General features: G+C 43.7%; 1 protein-coding gene across 1 annotated transcript in view; it reads left to right on the forward strand.

The window, feature by feature from the left end:
- The first annotated feature begins 3,223 nt into the window (after positions 1-3,223).
- Positions 3,224-23,857, forward strand: part of LOC143935298 (bactericidal permeability-increasing protein-like) — a 67,523-nt gene continuing 46,889 nt past the window's right edge. The window contains exons 1-5 of the mRNA XM_077459051.1: positions 3,224-3,438; positions 8,648-8,759; positions 12,729-12,860; positions 14,853-15,008; positions 16,784-16,847. Coding sequence (XP_077315177.1) covers positions 3,324-3,438; positions 8,648-8,759; positions 12,729-12,860; positions 14,853-15,008; positions 16,784-16,847 — 579 coding nt within the window. The 5' untranslated portion in view covers positions 3,224-3,323. The remainder of the gene's footprint in view (positions 3,439-8,647; positions 8,760-12,728; positions 12,861-14,852; positions 15,009-16,783; positions 16,848-23,857) is intronic.

Consider the following 23,857-nt stretch of genomic DNA (forward strand, 5'->3'; position numbering starts at 1 on the left):
CATTGGGGCCCACGGCCCTAGCCTCCAAAGAGCATTTGCTAAGGCTTGGCTGAGTCATTGTCAGGCCTAACCAACAAATATTGCTACCTCTTTCTGGGGAATGCAGAGTGATGTGCTGGAGGTGACTAGAATTACCAGTTTGCAGCAAGTGATGTGCTGGTGGAGTGAGGAGTGATGAGCTTCAAGTAAGTTTGTGCAGGAGGAACCTGACGGAGTATGTACTACTGAGGGGAGGGAGTGTACATAGTTGTCCCAAAACCAATTGCTGTTTCTATTGCTCAAAGCTGGGCATCCCATAGCTACCATCCTCATCCAAGTTACAACCCTCAATAAACACATAAAAAAACTAAATTCACTGACTGTTTTATGTTTGTGGCTGCCTGACTGCAGCTGCCCCTTTCACTAGCCCTCCTGGCTTATTCTCCACAGTCCTCCCAGACTGACATTCTCTCTACCAACACAGTCCTCCAAGACTGTTCACTCACTAGCCCACCCAGCTGACTCCTCAGGAGATCTCCCAGATGTGCTGACTCACTCCTTGCTGCTATGCCTCCAGGAAGGATTCCTCTGTGTGTTGTAGAGGGTCGCTTTAGCATCCAAGACCCAGGCCAAAGGTCACCCCCACCCTTGACTAGGGGGCACCCTCAAGGGCCGACGACAGCCTCCTCAGCACTCCATCTCCATATTCCACCTGACTGCCCCTGCTGGCATGACCCATGAGTATGTATGAGGTGCCTGCCAGCCCACTTTGCTGGGGATTGACTGGGGCCCTCATCAATACTCCAAGATTTTATCCTCTATTTATGAAAGCTTCTCCAAGGTTCCAGAGAGCAGGGGGTGTTACCAGAGGTGCTGCTTGTGGAGTCGTCTAGCCTCCCTGAGTCACTCAGCCCTGACCCAGATTCAACCCAGACCTGGCTCTTAGCCAGGTAAAAATTTCCTACACTACAAACTATACACACTAGCACACTTTAGAGGGTACAATCACTCCCCACCTCCTAAACAGCCTGTTCCCACAGCTGGGAAAAAAACAAAAATGGCAAAGGAATCCCATAAAAATACAGTGGGAGGGGAAAAGTGGAAGCAACTTTTGGATAGGGCTATGGCACAAATAAATTATAATATATCAAAAATAGATATTTTCTGTTCAAATAACACTTATGTAGATCACAAGCGGGTAAAATAAGTGTTAAACAGGTCACCATTTTTCTAGGTAAGTATATTTCTAAAGGTGCTATTGACATGAAAATTTCACCACATGTCGGTAACAACCCATGCAATATATGCATACAAAGATACCAGAAAAAATAAGTTAAGAAATTAAGTTACGTGTAATAAGATGGAATGACACAGGGAAAAAGTATTGAACACGTGAACAAAGAGAGGCGCAAAAAGACATGGAAAGCCAGCTGAAATCTATCAGTACGTAATTAGAAAGCAATCCTGTCCCTTGTCAGTGCAAATTAATATCAGCTGGTTCAGTCTCAACCGATGGCCTGTAAAACGGTGTCTCATTATCAAGGTCTCACACAAAAAAATGTCAAAATTGCCCGACGTGTCCGCCATAATGTCGCAGTCCTGATAAAAATCGCAGATCGCCGCCATTACTAGTAAAAAAAATAAAGCCATAAACCATCCCCTATTTTGTAGACGCTATAACTTTTGCGCAAACCAATCAACATACACTTATTGCGTTTTTTTGTTTTTTTTTTGCCAAAAATATGTAGAAGAATACATATTGGCCTAAACTGAGGAAAAAAATCGTTATTTTTTATATATTTTTGGGGGATATTATAGCAAAAAGTAAAAAATATTGCTTTTTATTTCAAAATTGTCGCTCTTTTTTTGTTTATAGCACAAAAAATAAAACCGCAGAGGCAATCAAATACCACCAAAAGAAAGCTCTATTTGTGGGAAAAAAAGGACATCAATTTTGTTTGGGAGCCACGTCGCACAACCGTGCAATTGTCAGTTAAAATGACGCAATGCAGAATCGCAAAAAGGGCTCTGGTCTTTGGGCAGCCAAATGGCCCGGGGCTGAAGTGGTTAAAGAATTTCTGCCTCACACTGACTGGGATCTGCACAGATCTTTCGGTCCCATCAGATGATCCTGGTTTATCTTTCAGCTTGGACAGCACCTTCTCCTGCTCCTGAGTGGGTCCCCACTCCTCCTCCGAGCTGCTGTGGGACGACTAGTCTGCGAACTCATCATCCACGGGTCCAAATTCTGCCTGCAGTCTGTGCAATCCCCACTCTATGCACCCACTCGCTCAGCTGAAATGGGCGCTGGTGAGGCTGCATTTGATGGGCACTGGTGAGGCTGGATTTGATGGGCACTGGTGAGGCTGGATTTGATGGGCGCTGGTGAGGCTGGATTTGATGGGCGCTGGTGAGGCTGGATTTGATGGGCGCTGGTCTGGCTGCATGTGATGGGCGCTGGTCTGGCTGCATTTGATTGGCGCTGGTGAGGCTGCAATTTGATGGGCGCTGGTCTGGCTGCATGTGATGGGCGCTGGTGAGGCTGCATGTGACGGGCGCTGGTGAGGCTGCAATTTGACGAGCGCTGGTGAGGCTGCATATGACGGGCGCTGGTGAGGCTGCATATGACGGGCGCTGGTGAGGCTGCATATGACGGGCGCTGGTGAGGCTGCATATGACGGGCGCTGGTGGGGCTGCATATGACGGGCGCTGGTGGGGCTGCATTTGACGGGCGCTGGTGGGGCTGCATTTGACGGGCGCTGGTGGGGCTGCATTTGACGGGCGCTTGGCGGGGCTGCATTTGACGGGCACTGGTGGGGCTGCATTTGACGGGGCGCTTCATTAAAAAGGTGGGCTATACATGGGCAGGGCAAAGGGGGTGGAGTCAGGGATGGAGCTGGGGGGGGCAGAAAAAGGAGGTCTCATCTAGGGTGTCAAAAATCCATGCACCAGCCCTAAATGCAGCAATTTAGAAATTGGAGGAAATTCTTAGCACTGGGAAAACACTTTTTGAACGATAAAAAGTGTGTTTTATATACAACTATATAGATCAGACCAAATGAGGGACAAATGAGGAATGAGGGACTTTGTTCCACGTCAGGGACAATTGGGAGCTATGGGTGTAAAATAATATTAAGAGGAGAGTTGTACCGTACACACATCCTTAGAAACAATCGTTTCAGCCTCCTTGCACAATCATAACACAGCATAGGAGGGACGTCCCCTATTAGTCTGACACTTCCTCATTGTTGAGGTTTCATTTTCAGTAACATATAAATGCAATGATTGCAACTTAACCACAGTGCTAGTGAAGCCACGGACAGGTAGTAGGGTAGACCATAGCGATGGCATTTTCCCATGTCCTACCTGTGACCTTGTCCCTGGCCATGTGTCTGAGTCTGGCTGGTGCTGGGAACCCTGGATTTGTGGTGAGACTCACTCAGAAAGGACTGGATTATGGTAAGTTGTAATGCAATGATGCGGCAGAACTTTTGCATAAACTAAAATGCTTCAACACTTTAAGAACACTTTTGCAAGCTTCAACATTTCATTAGGCATTTCAAGCATTTCTTTTTCTGAGCTGTAATGTTTCTTTACACATTTCAATTTTGCTGTCTATGACGGATATTATTAACTGACTAGCTTCAAATGAAGCATAATACGCCAACCTTTTCACTGTCAAGACTGACAGCGCCAGCAAACCTTGGTTGTTCTTTGCATACTGGGTAGTATATTTCCTATAATTCTGTGGACTGTCTAGTAATATCATAATCGTCAATGTGGCAACTCGTAAAATATTAAAGCGGAACTTCACTCTCTCAAGCTACATTGACCATGTTTAATCCTTACACTGCTAGCATCAGGGCCATCTCTAATAATGATTGGACCCCCCCATGCAATTTCACTCTCCACCTGCTCTGAGGCATACAATAAATAGCAGCTAGACTTAAAATCAGATCAGGCAGAAATTGTGATTGGTTGCCAGCAGTTACAGCATATCATTACTGCTTACTGACTGGTTGCTAGAGGTTACAGCACACATTACGGCTCACTGATTAGTTGCTAGAGGTTACAGTACATCATCTCCTCAGTGCAAGGGAGCATGATATACATACGAATGCTGCCTTTATTTACATATCAATGCCACCGGCCGCTACTATTTACATATGAACTGCCGGTTATTTATATGTAAACACAAGGTCTGCAGGTGAGTCATCTGTACACAACAATAGGGCAGAGCTGGGCAGCATTAGTACCAGCACTTCACACTGAGATATCGGGACATAGCAGAGGACTAACACTTCAATGGACAAGGGAATTTAAACTGGGATAGCTGCCAAGTATGAGGCAGCTGCTTTGGGCCCCACAACAATTGCAGGGCCCTTTTGCCCTGCCTTAAAGACGGCCCTGGCTAGCATTAGTAATTAGATAGGAAGGTATATTATATTTGCTTGTATTAAAAACATTTTTTACATTTCTTTAGTTACTTCCTGGTTTCTTGCCAAGGCAAATAATGTCATACATCCCAGTAGTCTTCAGGAGAGGAGGAGGGGGCTTTCTCAGCTAAGCACACCCTCCTGCCTGCATGCCTGAGCTAAGGGTAGATGAATTCCAGGAAGTAAATGCTACATGAATCATCTGATCTTACTCAAGATGGCCACAACCAGAAATTCTAGGGGGTGTTTTTTAAAGTGATTTCCCAGTAAAATAAAGCATGGAGACATGGGTGGATTGGGGGGGGGGGGGGGGGTTGTTTGAATATTAAAAAATTATTTAAATATCATTTTTGGTTTTGTGGTGCTCAATGGCCGATATGAAGCACTGCAGGACCTGGAAGAAGCAAGGTAAACGGTAGCAACAGAGCTTGCCCCATAGTAGCCTGTCTCTCAACTTCTTCCTTGAGGTCATAACTAAGGTATTATTCAACATATGGTGGACTGCCCAGCTATTTATCTATTATGAAGTTTGTCCTTTAGAAGAGCTCGATGACATTATTTGTCTTTTTAATAGTGGCAGCAGTTGAGCGGAACTTGGCATTGTAGAGAGGAACTCTTATCTTTGGAATTTCCAAGTAGTAGAATGGGTTATCTTCAGCTTGTTCTGTTGGTTTATCATCAATCATGTAAACCTGAAATATCAGTTTGGAAGCTTTGAAGCGGAACTCAATTTTCCCTCAGTTTGGCTCTTGTGATCACATATACTGGCAAATTACAGTACTCTAATGCCGCGTACACATGACCGGACTTTGAGGGACTAGGTCCGACGTTCTTTTGCAATGGACTTTCGGCGGAGTTCCAATGGACTTTCCGAATGAACGGACTTGGCCACACACAATCACATCAAAGTCCGACGGATTAGAACGTGATGACATACGACTGGACTAGAATAAGGAAGTTCACAGCCAGTAGCCAATAGCTGCCCTAGCGTAGTTTTTTGTCTGTCGGACTAGCATGCACACGAACGTATTTCTCGGTCCGACGGAGTTCCGGTGGAAAAATTCAAAACATGTTTTATTTCTATAGTCCACCGGATTTTTGGCAAGCAAGGGTCCGATGGAGCCCACACAAGATTGAATTGTCCGACGGACTCGTTCCTTCGGACCTTTGCTGTCAAAAAGTCAGGTCGTGTGTACGTGGTATTAGGCCGGCCATATATTGAAATTTGGCCAGTTCAGAAGCAACTGGACGAATTTTGATCCATCTATTGGCAGGCTGGTTGTACTGAAGTCGGTCTATCAATCAACTTCAGTACAACCAGCCTGTCGGGTTGGTGGGCACCGTGGAAAGTAAAGCAAGCCATAGATTAGGCAATTCTGTTTCCTTCCACCATGGGGAAGCTGCTCTCTTCGGAGTTTACACAGGACTACAGACTCTTTAGCATCCCTCCATGTGACAGCATTTAGTTCTGGCGATTGGAGCAACAATGCCTGTTGAGTGAGTGACCAAACACCCAAATGGACCAAAAGAGGTGAAATGCACAGATTATCTATGAAACATGAAAATGTAAACTTTAAATCGCAACTCCACTTTTGTTAAGAAAAAAAACATTCCCCTCTGGGTGATCTATGTACACTGCATGGATTATAACAACCTTTGTATGTGTATGTGTGTATCTTAGGCAGACTTCTGGGAAAACTGGTGAGCCAATCACACAGGCAGGAAATGATGTTTCTGGGGAGTGGTCAGTATACATTCTGTGTACAGAACATCTCCAGGTAGCCATCTTGCTTCGCATTTATAGAAAATTACAGCGGCTGCAGATTGAAAAGGAAAGGTCATTTTTAACCTCCTCGCGCCCGCCCTATAGCCGAATGACGGCCGTAGAGCAGGCGCGTTCGTTCGGGCGGTCGTCCCTGGACGGCCTGATGTTTACTTCCGCAATGCGCGCCGCCGCGGGCGCGCATCGCGGAAGTTCTGTGTTCGCCGTGTCCCCCGGGGACAGGCAAACACAGATCGCTGTAAACGGCCAATCACAGCGGCCGTTTACAGTGTGATCGGCGTGTCCAATGGGAGATGATCTCATATGTAAACATATGAGATCATCTCACAGCGCCGCTCTCCTTCCTCGCACAGACAGTGCGAGAGGGGAGAGATGAACGGCTGCAGCGGCAGCCGTTCTGATTGTGGAAAAAAGATAAATTAAAAAAATGAAATAAAGTGCCATCCGCCCCCAGCAGTGCCATCCGCCCCCAGCAGTGCCATCCGCCCCCAGCAGTGCCATCTGCCCCAGTTCCATCCACCCCAGTGCTACCTGCCCCCAGTGCCATCCACCCCAGTGCTACCTGCCCCCAGTGCCATCCACCCCAGTGCTACCTGCCCCTAGTGCCATCCACCCCAGTGCTACCTGCCCCTAGTGCCATCCACCCCAGTGCTACCTGCCCCTAGTGCCATCCACCCCAGTGCTACCTGCCCCCAGTGCCATCCACCCCAGTGCTACCTGCCCCCAGTGCCATCCGCCGTCAGTGCCACCTGCCCCCAGTGCCACCTGCCCCCAGTGCCACCTGCCGTCAGTGCCGCCTGCCGTCAGTGCCACGTGTCATCAGTGCCACATAGTGCCATCTGTCATCAGTGCCACGTATCAGTGCCATTTGTCATCAGTGCCACCTGTCAGTGTCACGTGCCATCTGTTGTCAGTGTCACGTGTCATCAATGCCACTTATCAGTGCCATCTGTCATCAGTGTCACGCGTCATCGGTGCCATGTATTAGTGCCATCTGTCATCGGTGGCACATATTAGTGCCACGTATTAGTGCCATCTGTCATCGGTGCCACGTTTCAGTGCCACGTGTCATCAGTGCCACGTATTAGTGCCACGTGTCATCAGTGCCACGTATAAGTGCCACGCGTCATCAGTGCCACATATTAGTGCCATCTGTCATCAGTGCCACATATTAGTGCCATCTGTCATCAGTGCCACCTGTCATCATTGCCACGTATCAGTGCCATCTGTCATCAGTGTCACGTGTCATTGTCCTGGTGCTTCAAAAGTGTAATAAATAGTCAACAAGTTAGATGTGTAACTTATGTTCCTAGAACACATGATGGCGCTACCTGCATGTTGGGCCTCTCTATGTGGCCAGGCTGTGAAAAAGTCCCACACATGTGGTATTGTAATACTCAGGAGGAGTAGCAGAATTTTTTGGGGGGTGTCATTTGTGGTATACACATGCCACGTGAGAGAAATAACCTATTACAATGACAATTTTGTGGAGAAAAAAAAAAATGAAAAATCTTAATTTTGCAAAGAATTGTGGGAAAAAAATGACAACATCAAAAAGCTCACTATACCTCTTACTAAATACCTTGGAATGTCTACTTTCCAAAAAGGGGTCATTTGGGGGGTATTTGTACTTTCCTGGCTTGTTCGGGTCACAAGAAGCGAGATAGGCCACCAGTACATCAGATGTGATCAATTTTGTGCGATTCGCACCACAGCTTGTAGACTCTCTAACTTTCACAAAGACCAAATAATATCCACTAATTTGGGTTATTTTTACCAAAGACATGTAGCAGTATAAATTGTGACCAAAATTTATGAAGAAAAATTAATAATTTGCATAATTCTGTCACAGAAACAAAGAAATATGCGTTTTTTTTCAAAATTTTCGGTCTTTTTTCATTTATAGCGCAAAAAATAAAAACCCCAGAGGTGATCAAATACCACCAAAAGAAAGCTCTATTTGTGGGAAAAAAAGGACAAAAAATTCATTTGGGTACAGTGTTGCATGACTGAGTAATTGTCATTCAAATTGTGAGAGCACCGAAAGCTGAAAATTGGTCTGGGCAGGAAGGTGTTTAAGTGCCCTGTAAGCAAGTGGTTAATAACATTCAAATATAATATGACTTGTATCGCAGTTGTACACGCTATATTATTTTTTTCTCTATTTGCTATTTTATTTTCCCCCGTGAAAGTGGAATTACCCTTTAAAGGAAGATTTGAAACCTAGTTGACCAAATCTAGTACAATTTCCCTTTTAGGACTACAGCTCATTGGTTAGAATAGGTGACATTTTTCTTTTTTTAAATATATATGTACATAACTGTCATTGCTTCACCTGTTCAGAATGAAATACTTCTACTAATCTATCATTGCTGGAGGGGGATTGTATTTTGCAGAAGAGTTTTGCAGCTATTTTGAATTCAGAGCTATCTTATTTTCTCAATGACAGCACGCCAGGAGGGAATGAGCGTTCTGCAGAAAGAGCTTGCAAAGGTCCAAATTCCGGATTTTTCAGGATCAACGCACAGTCCCGTGGGGAAAATCAAGTACAATTTCTATGGGTGAGAAGTAAAAAGGTTGCTACATGCCTTGTTAGTCTGCAGTAATATAAAATGCTGGGAGTATACTGCCCTCTAGAGGTCAATAGCCCCATTACAGATCAAAGCTGAAGCTTTTTACTCCACTGCAGTTCTAAGCAAAAGCAAGGAGATTGCAGGGGATTGTCTAAACCAGGGATATGCAATTAGCGGACCTCCAGCTGTTGCAAAACTACAAATCCCATCATGCCTCTGGGTGACATGCCTGTGGCTGTCAGTCTTGCAATGCCTCATGGGAGTTGTAGTTCTGCAACAGCTGGAGGTCCGCTAATTGCATATCCCTGGTCTAAACTGTACACCAGCCTTTCTCAATCAGGGTCTTAAGCCTTGTACACACGACCGGATTGTTGGCAGGGAATTGTGTGTTGATAGACTGTTGTGCTAAAATCCGATCGTAAGTACGCTCCTTCAGACAATTGCTGTCCAACTTTCGGCCAACAAATGTTGGATGGTAGCAAATTTTCGGCGGACACCGGTCTGTTGTCAGATTTTCATATCGTCTGTACACAAGTCCGTCACACAAAAGTCCAAAGTACAAACACGCATGGTCGGAATCAATGCTCACCAAACACGACATTAGCAGAAGGTGCCCAAAAGGTGGCGCTCAAGACCTGAAATTACAAGTAGTACTTCACTACGTTCGTATTTGTTGGCTGACAATTGTGTGCCATTAATATGCAAGACAAGTTCACGGCACACGCCCTTCGCACAAAAGTCTGATGCTCTGTTGGCCAACAATCCGATCATGTGTACGAGCCTTTAGGGTTCCTCCAGTGGTTGCTAGGGGTTCCTTAAGCAATTTCTGCCTTTCAGATAAGTAACAACAGACACCAATTCTCTTTTTAACTTTCTGTAAGGCTCCGTTCCCACTGATGCAGGTGTGGCAGTGCATGCATGTTTTTTTTATATTTAGGTGCCATGTGTTTAACCACTTACCCAACCCACTCACAGTAAATATATTTTGTGCAGGCAGCAGGTGCAGGAACAGCAACGCACATGTATGTTGCCAGCTTTCTTCAGGGTTTGGGCCGCATGCGCCCCCTGCTGACCTGTGCTGTGATTGAACACGGCACGAGTTTGTCAGTGGGTTTTAACCAATGATTTCTGCTGAAACCTGCTGCTCAGCTGTGTCCAATCACAGCACAGAGTTCTCTGTTTACAAACACATATAACTCTGTATACACAGAACAGCGATCTGGCAGTTTCTTCTCTCTGAAAAGCCAGGAGGAAAAACAGCCAGATCTGTAAGTAAAAGCAGCACACATTACACATTGCTAGGCACACATTACACATTGCTAGGCACACATTTAATCTCTTGATTGTCCCTTAATGTTACCCCCTTCCCAACCCGTCATTATTACAACTTTCAGGTCCGTGTACAATATTATCACTGATCACTGTATTAGTGTCACTAGCGACATCATCAGTGCCAGTAGGTCAGTGAGTGTCCCTCAGAGTCAGTGTCATTTGGTGCCAAATTGCCCGTCAAAATGCCATTACCAGTATAGTATCTATAGGTGTGTAAATTCCAGTATATATACACCATAGTTTGTAGATGCTATAACACAAGCAAATTAATATACATGTATTGTTATTTCTATTTTAGTTTTCTTGTCATTGGATATGTTTTATAACAGTAGAAGAAGGGTTTTGTTTTTTTGTTTTCAAAATCGTTGGTCTTTTTTCACTGGTGATCAAATGGCACCAAAAGAAATCTCTATTTATTTGAAAAAAATTATATAAATTTCATTTGTGTACAGTGCAGCACAACCGAACAACTGCCAGTTAAAGTAGCGCAGTAACAAATAGCAAAAAATGCCCCGGTTGTGAATGGGGTAAAACCTTCTGGAGGTCAAGTGGTTAAGGCAGCCTTTTCATTCCAATGGACTGCCTTATGCATAACAATTGCCCAAAAGAAGTGTGGGCACCTTTATTGTTAATCGTTGTACAACACATGACAGTAAGTTACTATGCATTGTGGTGCGATTAAGTTCTCGTGCATAGTGCTGGTGCATTTGGGCTGTCATTAAAAATTAACAGGACCATAGCGCACCTGCCAGAACATAACACACATATATGAATTTGCTAGGAAGGGTATTTTTTCCACAGACCAAGAGTTGTAAGCTTACCTCCCAACCATCCCGGATTTGCTGGGACAGTCCTAGGATTTCAAGTAAATCTCAGTGTCCCACGAATCCACACTGGAGCCCATTGCTGGACCACGTTTCGGCACTGGACTCCACCAATCCCCCTGTCTGGTGCACGCAGCACAGCCGTGACATGCTGTAGCGGTCAGCAGCCCAACCCCCCCGCCCGCTGTGCATCCCGTACAAGGAGGGAGGAGGAGGAGGAGGAGGAGGTGGGCTAGGTCTGTCCCACCTCCACCCCATGTCCCCTTGTGGACACCCGCAACTCCCACATGCAGTCAGTCTGTGCCCGGGAAGGGAGTGTGGGCCAAAGATTTCAAAGCAGCCAGTGCTCCTATCCTAATGTCTCCCTGAGCCTCTGAAGAAGACAGTCCTTGTTTGAGTGAACTCTACCCTCTTTCTTCCTTCCATGTGCCATAATCTTCCTGCCTTCCATGTCCCAAAGTGATCCTTCCTGTCTTCCATGTGCGATAGTGATCCATCCTGCCTTACAGGTGCCACAGTGATCCTTCCTGCCTTCCATGTGTTATAGTGATCCTTCCTTCCTGCCTCCCATGTACAATAGTGATCCATCCTGCCTTCCAGGCGTCATAGTGATTCCTCCTGCCTTCTATGTGCCATAGTGATTATTCCTGCCTTCCAGGTGTCAATGATCCTTCCTGTCTTCCATGTGCCATAGTGATCCTTCCTTCCTGCCTTTCATGTACCGTAGTGATCCCTCCTCTATTTTTTCCATGTACCATAATAACCCTTCTTTCCTGCGTGATTTTATGCCAGTGCAGCTGGTGACCCACTTCCACTGTGATTGAACACAGTGGGAGCCAATCAGTGGGTCCGGCGGCCGCAATCGTTCACAGTAGTGGCAGGACGGCGGTCTGCCAATGTAAACAAGGCAGACCACCATTCTGTGAGAAAGAAAGCAGAAACATGGACCGCTGTTTTCCTCCAGTCACAGCATTCCCCCCACAGTTGGAAAGCACTCCTTGGGGCACACGTAACCCTTTGATCACCCCTAATGTTTACCCCCTTCCCTGCCAGTGTCATTAGTACAGTTACAGTGCATAATATTTAGCACTGATCACTATTATAATGTCACTGGTCCCCAAAAATGTCAAAAGTGTCAGTTAGGTGTCCGATATGTCCGCCGCAATGTCGCAGTCCCACTAAAGATGGCTAATCGCCGCCAGTAGACACTAACTTTTGTGCAATATAAGCTTATTGTTCGGTTTTTTTTGTTTTTTTTTTAACCAAAAACATGTAGCAGAATACATATTGGCCTAAATAGATGAAGAATTTTTTTTTTATATTGGATATATTTTATAGCATAAGTTAAAAAAATATTGGTTTCAAAATAAAAAACGCAGAGGTGATCGAATACCAACAAAAGAAAGCTCTATGGAGGGAGAGGACATCAATTTTAATTTGTACAGCGTTGCACGACCACGCAACTGTAAAGTAACGTAGTGTCGTATCGCACAAAATTGCCTGGTCATGAAGGGGAGTAAACCTACCGGAGCTGAAGTGGTTAAAAAATACTTTTTCTATCTATCTATATCAAAACATCTTAGGGACACAGAAATGAACTAACACAAGTTCCTTCGGGTAATACAAGGTGTTTGCACTTCAGCAGTATTTTTGCATTTTTAGGCCATGATGGGTTGACTTTAAAGTATGCCTTCTTCAGCACAATATATTATATTTGTTGTATTGTATTCCTTGTGTGCTTATTACATGAACAGGCATAATCGGTCATTTATTATTAACATGGCGTCTTATTCTTGTCTAGTTTGGCAATCCGTAACTTCCAGTTACCCAGCTCACAGATCAGTCCTGTGCCTAACGTTGGTTTGAAGTTGTCAATTTCTGGAGCCTTCATTGAGATTACTGGGAAGTGGAAATTCAAGACAAAGATTGGCGTGTAAGACATCTTACAGGAATTGTTCCTGGTTATTTTGGAAAAATACTGGGGCATTATTAGGCAATAAAAACTGCCCATTGTTAATTACATAATTGCCCTTAGTTGACCACTGCCTGTAAAACACTGACAATCACAGCTACTGTATATGCTATTGTCTATGTCATCTGATTGCAGGCTGTTGTCACTATATTATCATTATTATTATACAGGATTTATATAGCACCAATCGTTTACGCAACACTTTACAAAATGAGGATAGACAGTACAGTTACAATACAATTCAATATAGAGGGAATCAGTGGGTCCTGGTCGTTAGAGCTTACAATCTAGGAGGGAGGGTCAAGTGATACAAAAGGTGATAATTGTGGGGGATGAGCTTATGTAGAAAATAAAAGTACAGTTATGTGGAGGCAGGATAGGCTTCTCTAAAGAGAGAGGTTTTCAGGGATTGCCTAGAAGTGAATAGAGAAGGAGATAGTCGGAAAGATTGGGGCAGGGAGTTCCAGAGGATGGGAGAGGCTCTGGAGAAGTCCTGGAGGTGAGCATGGGAGGAGGGTACAAGGGAGTTAGAAAGCAGGAGTTCTTGGGAGGAGCGGAGAGAACGATTTGGTTGGTATTTTGAGACTAGGTTAATGATGTAGCTGAGGGCAGAGTTAACCTCCCTAGCGGTATTTCCAAATCTGGCTCGGGGTGGAATTTCAGAACCAAAAGCGTTTAACCCCGAGCCAGACTCGGGATCACATCGCAGGATCCAGGAAGAGTGTGCTTACCTTATCCCCTGGATCCAGCGATGTGTGAGCGGCTCGATGTATCACGGAGTTGAGCTCCATTCCCTGCAAGCGTTGCAACGCATGGGGACGGAGAACGGCGCCAAATTCAAAAAGTGAAACACACACATTACATACAGTATAATGTAATCTTACAGATTACATTGCTGTATGTAATTATTTCACATCCCCTTTGTCCCTAGTGTTCTGCCCAGTGTCCTGCATGTAGTTTTATTTATAAAAACTGTTCTTTCTGCCTGGAAACTGAAGATTGTCCATAGCAACCAAAACTGTCCCTTTGCATCAAAAGTGGTTTTAGACCAGCTAGAAAACAGCGATAATTAATTAGAATCACTTGCAGAATTGAGCGATAGCAATTTGCTGGGAGATCCGTCATCAAATACTGAAAAGTAATGACAGTGACAATTCTGCAACTGAGCAAATTTCAGTGTTTTTGATTTGATTACATTATTGAATAATTTTTATTATTATTATATTATTATCTAGTATAATTATGTATAGTTATTTATTATATTTTACATTTATGATTTTGTTTTTTACATTTTATTATACCCGGGATGTCTGCTAGACTCTGGTTTGGACATATTTAAGTGAGTTATTCCTAAGAATTACAGGACTACAATATAAAATGCCAATACTAATAAACATTGTACTGAAGGTAAAGCGGTCATAGGCTGCCATTCATGACCTCTTCTGAAAAACCTAGCTGCTTGTCATTGTGAGCCTCTGTCCTTTGGTGCTTTTAGTTCCCATATATACTATACTACCAAAAGTATTCTGATGCCTTCATTTACATGCACATGAACTTTAATGGCATCCCAGTCTTAGTCCATTGGATTCAATATTGAGTTGGCCCACCATTTGCAGCTATAACAGCTTCAACTCTTCTGGGAAGGCCGTCCACAAGGTTTAGGACATTGCCATAGACAAACTCCTAAACCTTGTAGACAGCTTTCCCAGAAGAGTTGAAGCTGTTACAGCTGCAAAGGGTGATCCAACTCAACATTGAACCCTACAGACTGGGATGCCATTAAAGTTCATGTGCATGTAAAGGCAGGTGTCCCAATACTTTTGGCAATATACTGTATGTCTTTTTGAGAGGCTGAAATGTAAATGAAAAAAAAAAAAATTGACCCATGCTCATGTTTTTTTTTTTAACTGATCCGATTGGGTACTTTTACTAGATATTTGATTCCTTGTTTAGATCATTTAACGGTGGATTTGATGTGAAGGTGGAAGGACTCAGTATATCTGTAGGACTAAAGCTGGGCAGTGATGGAGCGGGCAGACCAACGATAGCTTCCTCTGATTGCAGCTGCCATATCTCGAATGTCAATGTCCATGTATCAGGGAAGTTTGGGTAAGTGGTTCATTATATTTATTATAATTATTGATATGCACAGAAAGGTGTATGGGTTTATTTAAAATGGAGAAGAAGAGAGAGATATGTAGCATTCTGTAGTCCAGCCAGAAAATACTCATACAGGGATGAAAGCACAGCTTGGAAGTTTATTAAGCAGTGGCTGCATTGTCGCCTCATACAGGAAATTAGGAGGCAGTGGAAGCTGGTGCTCAATATTTTTTTTGGAGGGGGGGGGGGGGGGGGGGGGGCGGTAAACAAACCTTTACCCCCCATGGATGGTGATGGATGGTGGCAATCAGTGCCCCTCCCCACCCATGGGTGACAGACGGCAGTGAACAATAGCCTTACTTTAGGAGGCTTGTTCTGCTCCTCGCGCCAGCTTGGCAAGGGCAGAGCTGGGGCTATTGCTTATCCTCCCAGCCAAACAGGAAACGGGTCCTGAGACCCAATTGGCTGGGAGTCCTAAGACTGGCCAATTATGTCACAGGACCTGCTTCTTGATTGGCCGGAAGGAGAAGCAGGTAGACATTAGCGAATGATAGTTCGCTAATGTCACACAACTTGGTGGGCTCAGGGCACAGTGCTCTGCGCCCCGGGCCCACCCCCTTTTGAAGCCAATTAGAGCCTCAGGCTCTAATCATGTGCTTCAACAAAAATAAAAACCCCTTTTGAAATCAATATGTCCGGCGCCCTGCATGTAGATCAGGGGCCCAGCGCATGGATTAGGGGGGCGACGCCCAGTGGCGTAACTAGAACCTTCCGGGCCCCGATGCAAGAAACCACGAAGGGCCCCCCTGAACCCCAGCCAGGGCCCTTCCCTCCTACTGGTATCAGTATTTTTTTATTATTTTTTTTTATTTTTAGGTGCCCCATTGGGGGACTGTCCCTAGGCAGGATGGGGTCCCTGTCCCAAGAAGAGATGAGGTCCTTTTCTTCAGGGCATATGAAGTTACTGCCCCCAGGTGAGAAAGGGTCCCTGTCCCCAGGGGAGGTGGGGGTCCCTGTCCCCAGGGAGAGATGGAGGGGTATGTAATGGTGTGTGGGGGATGGGGTCCTCTCACTCACCATGACCAAGCTGTAGGCCGCGCACTCATCTATGTTGGCCTGGGCTCCATCCAGTGTGCTGGACGGGCGATCAGCATATCTCCCAGAAAGACCTTTCATCATCTGTGTATGATGGAGGAGGAGGGGGGGCTGGCAGACAAGCCTGCTGTGTCCTCCGGGGAGCCGGCTCTCATAGGGCTGCACTGCATCTGTGTGCTTAAAGTTTGTTTACCAGGGAGAAGTATGCAGTGCAATGTGGGCCGGACTCTGGCTGGGGAGAACAGACATCGGACTGAGCGGCAATGCATGGAGCAGGAGAGGGGTACTCTGAGGAGCTGGCTGAGGACACAGGTCATGCGGGGAATGTACAACTAAAGAGCAGCCATATGTAGAGGGGGCTGCATGGGCCCCCTGCATCACAGGGCCCGGTTGCAGTCGCAACTGCTGCACCCCCTATAGTTACGCCCCTGGCGACGCCCCTAATGGGCCATCACAGTTAGGCGCTCACTGGATTTCTAAAAGGATCAATGTGCATTTTTCTAGCAGTGTTTTTAAACAGACAAAACATGAAGAATATGTGCATTTATTGCAAGGATGTACTGGATGTGATTTTTTTTTTTTTTTTAATCTTTCCCTTGACACACACTTTAAAGCTTGTTGAAATCCTTTACTGGTAAGTGGGAGAAAGTGAACAGGCATAACGTACTTTTCTGTTTTCTCTATTGCAGCTGGCTGGTCGATCTTTTCAAACACAATGTTGAAAAAGCATTAAGAGAGTCTATAGAGAGTAAGGTAACTATGAATATTCAGGTTACTATGAATGTGTTTATATTTAGTCTCTGTCTAACTACAGCCTTACACTAGGCTGTTCACAGCATAGGAGCAAAGCGACTAAGCATAAATGTAAGGCAATGTACCATCTGCTGGCAGCAGTAGTATTAATAAAATATTCATATGTAATTGGTATTATTTATCTAACAAAAATGAAAAGCAAAAATCATTTCAAAATTTACTTTTTTTTCCTGAACACCAAAAAAAGGTTATATACTTATATTTACTGTCTATTGTGATATCGGGGAACTGTCTTTATTTTCAAAAACAGACAAAACAAAATAGCTTCTTGTCAGCATAAACAACATAAAATGCCCCAGAGATTCTGGTATACAAAAACAAAACTAGAGCTCACCAGTAACACTTGTCCCTCAACAGGGTTTTAAAGTCCCCACCTGTCCCAGAGGTCTGGAAAGGTCACAATAGCCCAGCAAGATCTCAGCTGATCAGCAGCCTACAGCGCTATCTCAACACTATACCTCATAGACACCTGCTGAGTGATTTCTGGCCCTTTCAGCCCTCTCCAAAGGAGAGGACCACAGTACCCGTAGTCATGGTTGGAAGCTCTTTCCCACCCAAGAGGTCTCGGAGCTTCTGAATTCCAGGCTCCATATTCTGAAAGGACCTGGGGTAAATGCCATAAATTTTTCCCCTATTAACGGATCACCCCATAACCCCCTCACCCTGCATAGGTGAGGCATCCTGAGTGCTTCATCCTGCTACCTGTCATCCCCTTAAAGGGACCACAACCAAAACAAAGGGGCACATATCGCCCATGTTTTGATTATAGCCAGTGAAAGTGAGCGTAAAGGGTATTTTGATGGACCGTTTAGCAGCCCGCTTGGGTGCTTCTGCCAAACAGTGCCTCCTGCCCTCCAAACCCTTCCAGCAGACTGAGAGCCAATACCAGCCCTTTTAACCCAAGCATCGTACACAGATAAGATGTTGAGGTAAAACTAAAGGAATGACAGTTTATTGAACTGAAATAAAGGTTTTTATACACTTCAAAAGTAGGGTGGTCACCACATGAAAAATAGATATTACCCAAAACATCACACAATGGTTAATGAGGACACAAGACTAATACTATCATGTAGAAACCTCCGAGAGGATTATCCAACAGACAGAAACAATAGGTGACTCAACTCAATTAGCAATGGGAATTCACACCTAGGAGGCGCATAATGGGAGACACACACTTAAAAACAAACACACAACACCTTAATAAGAAGATTATAGCAGGAGACCCCAGCATCAGGTTGTTTTGAGTTGATTATATTAACATCTAGGAGGGGTTAAAGCAGTCATAGTAAGGTTGAATAGACACCAGTCCATCCAGTTCAACCTGAGTGAGTGTCTACAATTGTCCCTATCCCTGTACATTGCACACTCTCATTGATCCTTACCCTCAAGGAGCCCACAGTCAATGCGGGATTGAGCATAAAGGCCCCAAATCTGTGTCAGGGTCCTCCAGTTATCAGAGTCTGTGTGTTTCGGGGAGACATGGACTTGAATCCAAAGTAACACTACGCCACAGGGCCCCCAGGCACACACCTCTCAAAGTATAGAGCCCCTTCAAATGCCAGGGCCCTCAGTAGGCAAGAGTCTACCCTGCAGTCCCCTCCAAAAGTCCCTGTCCCTGTTAGGTCTGTCACAGGTATCTCAACCCAAAGAACAAAATGCAGGTTACCAACTCTCAGATGTGGTGGCTGCACATTAGTTTTCTTTTTCTAGGTTATTTTTCCCTTTTTTTTCACCTGGTGATCTGACAGTAACACACTTTCTTTCCTAAGGTGACACCACTCACTCATCATACTGCGTCCATGGAGGAGCAGTGTTGTCACCCTAAGACGGGACTATAGAACACCACCGCATTTCTCTCCTCCAGGACATAAGCAGGAGGCCGTGTCAAATTTATAAGGTGTCTAATTGGACAATTGCCCCAGGCACACTGCCAGAAGGGATTCCCATACAGAAATATAAGGAAAAAAATTTTTTTCTTTTTTTTTCATTTATCGTAGGAACCAATATTTTGCCTTCAATCATCAGTAAAAGATTTTAGTCTGGACTAAATATAATGTATTCATTTTTAACAAATTGTGGTGGCTCAAGCGAAGCGCTTAGAGCACTTAACCCCTTAGGGAAGGTAGTCTACACCAACTCCATGGGTAACGATTTGTTAGTGAGAAAAGTTGATTACTGAGGAAATTACGTGTAAATTGTTGAGTCAGCTATTGCTATCTATAAAAACTAAAGAGTACATGGCAGCATAGCTATGCGCTGTGTAATCTGTCTTACCTTAAAATCGATTTGGAGTTTTGTTGGCATGCATTTAAATAAGATACATTAGTGATTTCATCTAATTTGGTCATTTGCTGTGTGTTTAAATTCTTGTGTATGAGGGGCTCACTGAACCGAAAGTGGCCTATACCCCCAAGGTTAAAATCTGCCCCTAGGGTGAGGTGTTCTGTAGTCCACAGAGAGCTGAGAACAATAAGAGCTAACTGATAAAAATCAGTAGAGGCATAAAGCGCAAAAAAACAAAATTCTGGCCGAATCAACAGTTAATTTTTTGCACTTATTGAACAGATTTAATAAAACTCCATCAATGTTGTATTTATATCCAAAAGTAAACATTTATTATATTGTAGCTCAGGGCCACTGATAAGGCAGTACAGCCAGCCCTCCTGTACTGGGCCCGGGCCCCATCAGTTCAAAAAGGGGCCCGGCTGGGCACCTGCCGAGCAGGAGAGCCTTATTGCTGACATTGGTGACCAAGATCAAGCCCTATCTGCTCTCCCATCTGTGTGTGTGCTTTTGGGGGGATTGTTAGTGTTGGCTTTGGGCAGCGTGAAAGAGAATGTAACAGACACGACACTCTCGGCTTAGACAACTGCAGCCAGCAACCCTGCTGGGAAGCCATAGTCCAGTCTGAATCATGTGTCCGGGTTTCAGGCAATAGGGTTGGCACTTTTTCTTCAAGCCAAACCCAAACACTATAGCATACTCTATAGGATTGTAAAAGACCTAGGCCACCTTTGGGCGCACAAAAGAGAATAGTAATGCGGCGTGCATAGTGCCCCCTCACCCTGCTATCAGGCACTGTTCTGAGCTACATTCCTGTCTGAATATTGTGTCCGGGTTTCAGGTGGACTGAAACCCGGACACATGATTCAAAACCCAAACTATATGGGTGAATCACGGACAGGTGGCAACCCTATCAGGCAGTCTGAAACCCGGATGCATGATTCCAAACCCCAACTGTCCGGGTAAATCCAGGACAGGTGGCAACCCTACTGCAGGGGGATCGGTTCTAGTATCTGTACCCCCTCTCCCCTGCTGTCTGGGACCCATGTGTGCCCCTTTCGCCCACAGTGCTGCTGTTTTCCCTCCTCTCCTGCTACTGAGGGCACACAGGAGAGTTATTTCAGGATGGTGAGCAGGTTGTTGACTAGTATTTATGATTATGTACATACCCCTCAATCATTGTAGTAGTATGGACATATACATATCTAGATCTGAGAGATCTTGTACAAAAGAGATAGTTCAATCAGCAATACACATTCATTTATAGGGTTACATAATATATACAAATTACACACCAGACAGTATGTACATCACAATATACAGTGTAGGTCCCCTGGCTTACATGATATTTACAAATTACTCACAGAATCGTATTTACAATACAATATAAGGTGCAAGTTCAGAGTTAGGTTACCTGTTAACTTCAGGTCAGCCCATGGTGACTGCCGTGTGCTCCCACACCAGTGTGTCTTGGCTTGCTCACAAAGCATTATATCCCCCCCCCCCTACTTTCTGTAGTGTGGCTAATACATTCTCCCTAATTGGTCACTGTACCTAGTCAATGTATATTGGGAACAGCCTGATTGGATGAGTCAACGAAAGCTGTTGTTTACTTCCCAGGTGAGATGTTATCAGGGAAAACAAAAGGCCAAGCTTTGAAGTTGAACCAATTACAGTAACACTCAATACAACACTCAATACTTTACATATATATATAAATCTAATGGAAATATATTTCTAATTACAATATTGTACAGGTATTAATGGAGATTTCACATAAACTCATAAGGCTACAGATGGCCCCTTGTGGCCAGTTGAGAATATGAGACTCGGCCACACATAGAATAATGGTTTATGTGCAATCTTCTTTAATATTTTGAACGTTTGGCTTTGCCCTCTGAAATGAAATAAAACTCTTTGAGAAGAAAAAAAAAACTTTTAAAATCCCCATCTCTACAGTTCACATTTCTGGATCCCAGTATCGGTAGTCCTCACTTGTTCTGAATGTAATAAGTCCATAATAAAAATCATAGGATACAAAATACAATAAAAAAAACAAGAGGGATAAAAAAAAAAAACATGAGGATCCTTGTTCTCAACCGTCCAATAATGTTAGTGCGAAAGTCAATAATGTCAATCTGGTCATGTTGCCCTTGCTTCTGGGACAGCCTTCCATGGTGATTCCCGTTGGATACCGCGTACAGTAATGGCCTTTGGATCAGCTTTCCCGGCTAAGATTATACTTTGTTAATGTGGACAGAGGTAGAGAAAGAACACCACAAGTACATTTGAGACACATGCATTCAAATTAATGCTTGTCTGGTAAGTCTGAGCAGTTAGGACCTTTTATTAGAATTACCATAGATATACTGCGACATATTAATAAGACCCCTTTCTCAATGACGTGTAACAATTTGGTTACGCCCTTCAGCCAGGTGTCTGATTTCCACCCCCCATCTTTCTTCCTCCATGGTCATATGCCTGCAAGTAACTTCTGCCGTATACCACTGTGTGTCTGTGTATGACCCTTCAAGTGTGCAGGGGGTTCTTGTTGCCATCGCAACTCACCACTAACTCCTGTTACTGAAGCTATGTTCAGTGCTGGTCCCAAACCTTGGGCACCGTCCTTGGCTACCATGTGTAGCTACTGCACGAGCCCTGCCTTTAGCAGGCTACGGAAGAGGTCATCACTTTAAGAGTTCTCATTGCAGATTAGGCAGTGTCGCCTACGCAGACAAACATGACTGGATTTCAGAATACAGATAGGTGTGATGTCACCAGTCACTAGTGGCTTCTGGAAAAATCTAAATAAAATACTCTTAAGTACAAATGTACTATACTCCCTGCTATTTGCCAATCACTATGAGTCTCACCAGTCCCAGTATATCTATATGATATTGACGCAATGCTCTTTGAACTTATTATGGCACAAAAAGAAAGAAATGAAAAAGAAAAATATATATCAATGACCACATCTGATGACTGCCCAACATTAGAACTGTAGAGAGGATTGTATGTCACATATACACAGAAAATAGTCACATGGCTGTTGCTAAAGCCTTATGTTACTATTGTCATGATAATAGCTACAATGACCTAAAATTATATAAAACAATTATCCAATGTCATAAGAGAAAAACAAAAACTGTTGGATACTCGACCCATCCCCAAAATGCTAAAGTGAAGCTTTTAATATTCTATATCAACATTTGTAATTGCTTTAAATGTTCTCCATATAATGTTCCCCATACTCCCCTCTTTTTTTTTTTTTATTTCACCATAGGCAAGCCAAACTGAAGAATCACCAAAAAAATTAAAATAAGGTGATATAGGCAGTAAAGAAAAAAAAAATAGTTTTCTTTAAGAGAAAAAGTTGAAGGAGAAAAAAAAACAATAAAGAAAAAAAACTATTCAGATTGAATGCTGCCTCAACCTTTAATTTGTTAAAGAGCCTTGAATCTGTAATTGTGTTAAACAAAATGATTGAATCTGCTTTCAAACATTGCGCAACACCCTCTCTCGGTGGTGATTAACATATTAATTGACTCTTAGTGCAAAACAACTTGCAAGTCAAGCAGGCCACAAAAATTTGTATTAGAGAGAGCAGGACCTCTGTTTATTGAAACAGACCGCCCTAAAGAAGTTAGAATTTAGTAAGGCCTGACTGTAATTAATTCCATTCAAGGCTTCTCCTTAAAACCAACATAAAATTGTTTTAAGGTCCTCATCTGTGTTTCACAATACTTTGCCCCATCTGCGTCCGATCATCCATCCTTGTTTGGGCAATTACCCTAAAATACAAAACTTAAAAATCATTAATAACACCTCACTGTACCTCTCTGAGAGGTTCATAATGGTCTACAATAGTAGTGGATGCTTGGAACAGACTTCCAGCCAAGGTAATGGGTCCATTAACCGTAAGTACAGTCAATAATGTCCAGGACCCACCCCCATATCTATACTCGGACAGACCAAAAATTATGGAAAAACTGGGAGGGTTTGTAAATACTTAAATTCTAAACGACAACATGTAGATCTATAACCTTCACACATATTAGCATCACATGAGTTAATTTGGAAGGAAAAACAAAACAAAACACAAGACCTACTGAATCCATAAGATGCCACAAGGTGCAAAGTAATGTATCGTGGTAGTTTCCGAGTGTCAGAGTGAAAGAACCTTCACTCTAAACCACAGGAAAGGAGAAAACCAAGATCTACACAACATCCCTACAGTTCCTCATAGTTATAGGGATTGAAATTTCATATTTTTGCACAGGTTATTTATTCGCAAGTACATTTAAACTTGTAAAAAAAAATTATAAATTTAAACTGGTACCAGTATTGAGCTCCTTTCCAATGAAAAAAAAAAATTATAAACAGTACAACGCATGCGCATTAGTGTGATCACACTTATTTATGGCCATAAAGCAATGTTAAGTACAAAAAAGAAAAATATCTTTGTTTACACATGGACAGTTCATACCCATGCATTCCATCACTCAAACATACACATTCATTTCGATTGCATCCCATACATCCTGGATAGCACCTTGGTAATTGCAAATTAATTGTTATGTGTTTCTGCAAACGGGAGAGAGAGAAAAAAAAAAAAAAAAACAACAACCAAGAACAAAAAATAAAAATAAACTGAAGCAAGAGTA

The sequence above is a fragment of the Lithobates pipiens genome, unplaced genomic scaffold, assembly GCF_037356315.1.
Source record: "Lithobates pipiens isolate NorthernLeopardFrog02 unplaced genomic scaffold, aLitPip1_a1.2 Scaffold_28, whole genome shotgun sequence".
Taxonomy (NCBI): Eukaryota; Metazoa; Chordata; class Amphibia; order Anura; family Ranidae; genus Lithobates; species Lithobates pipiens.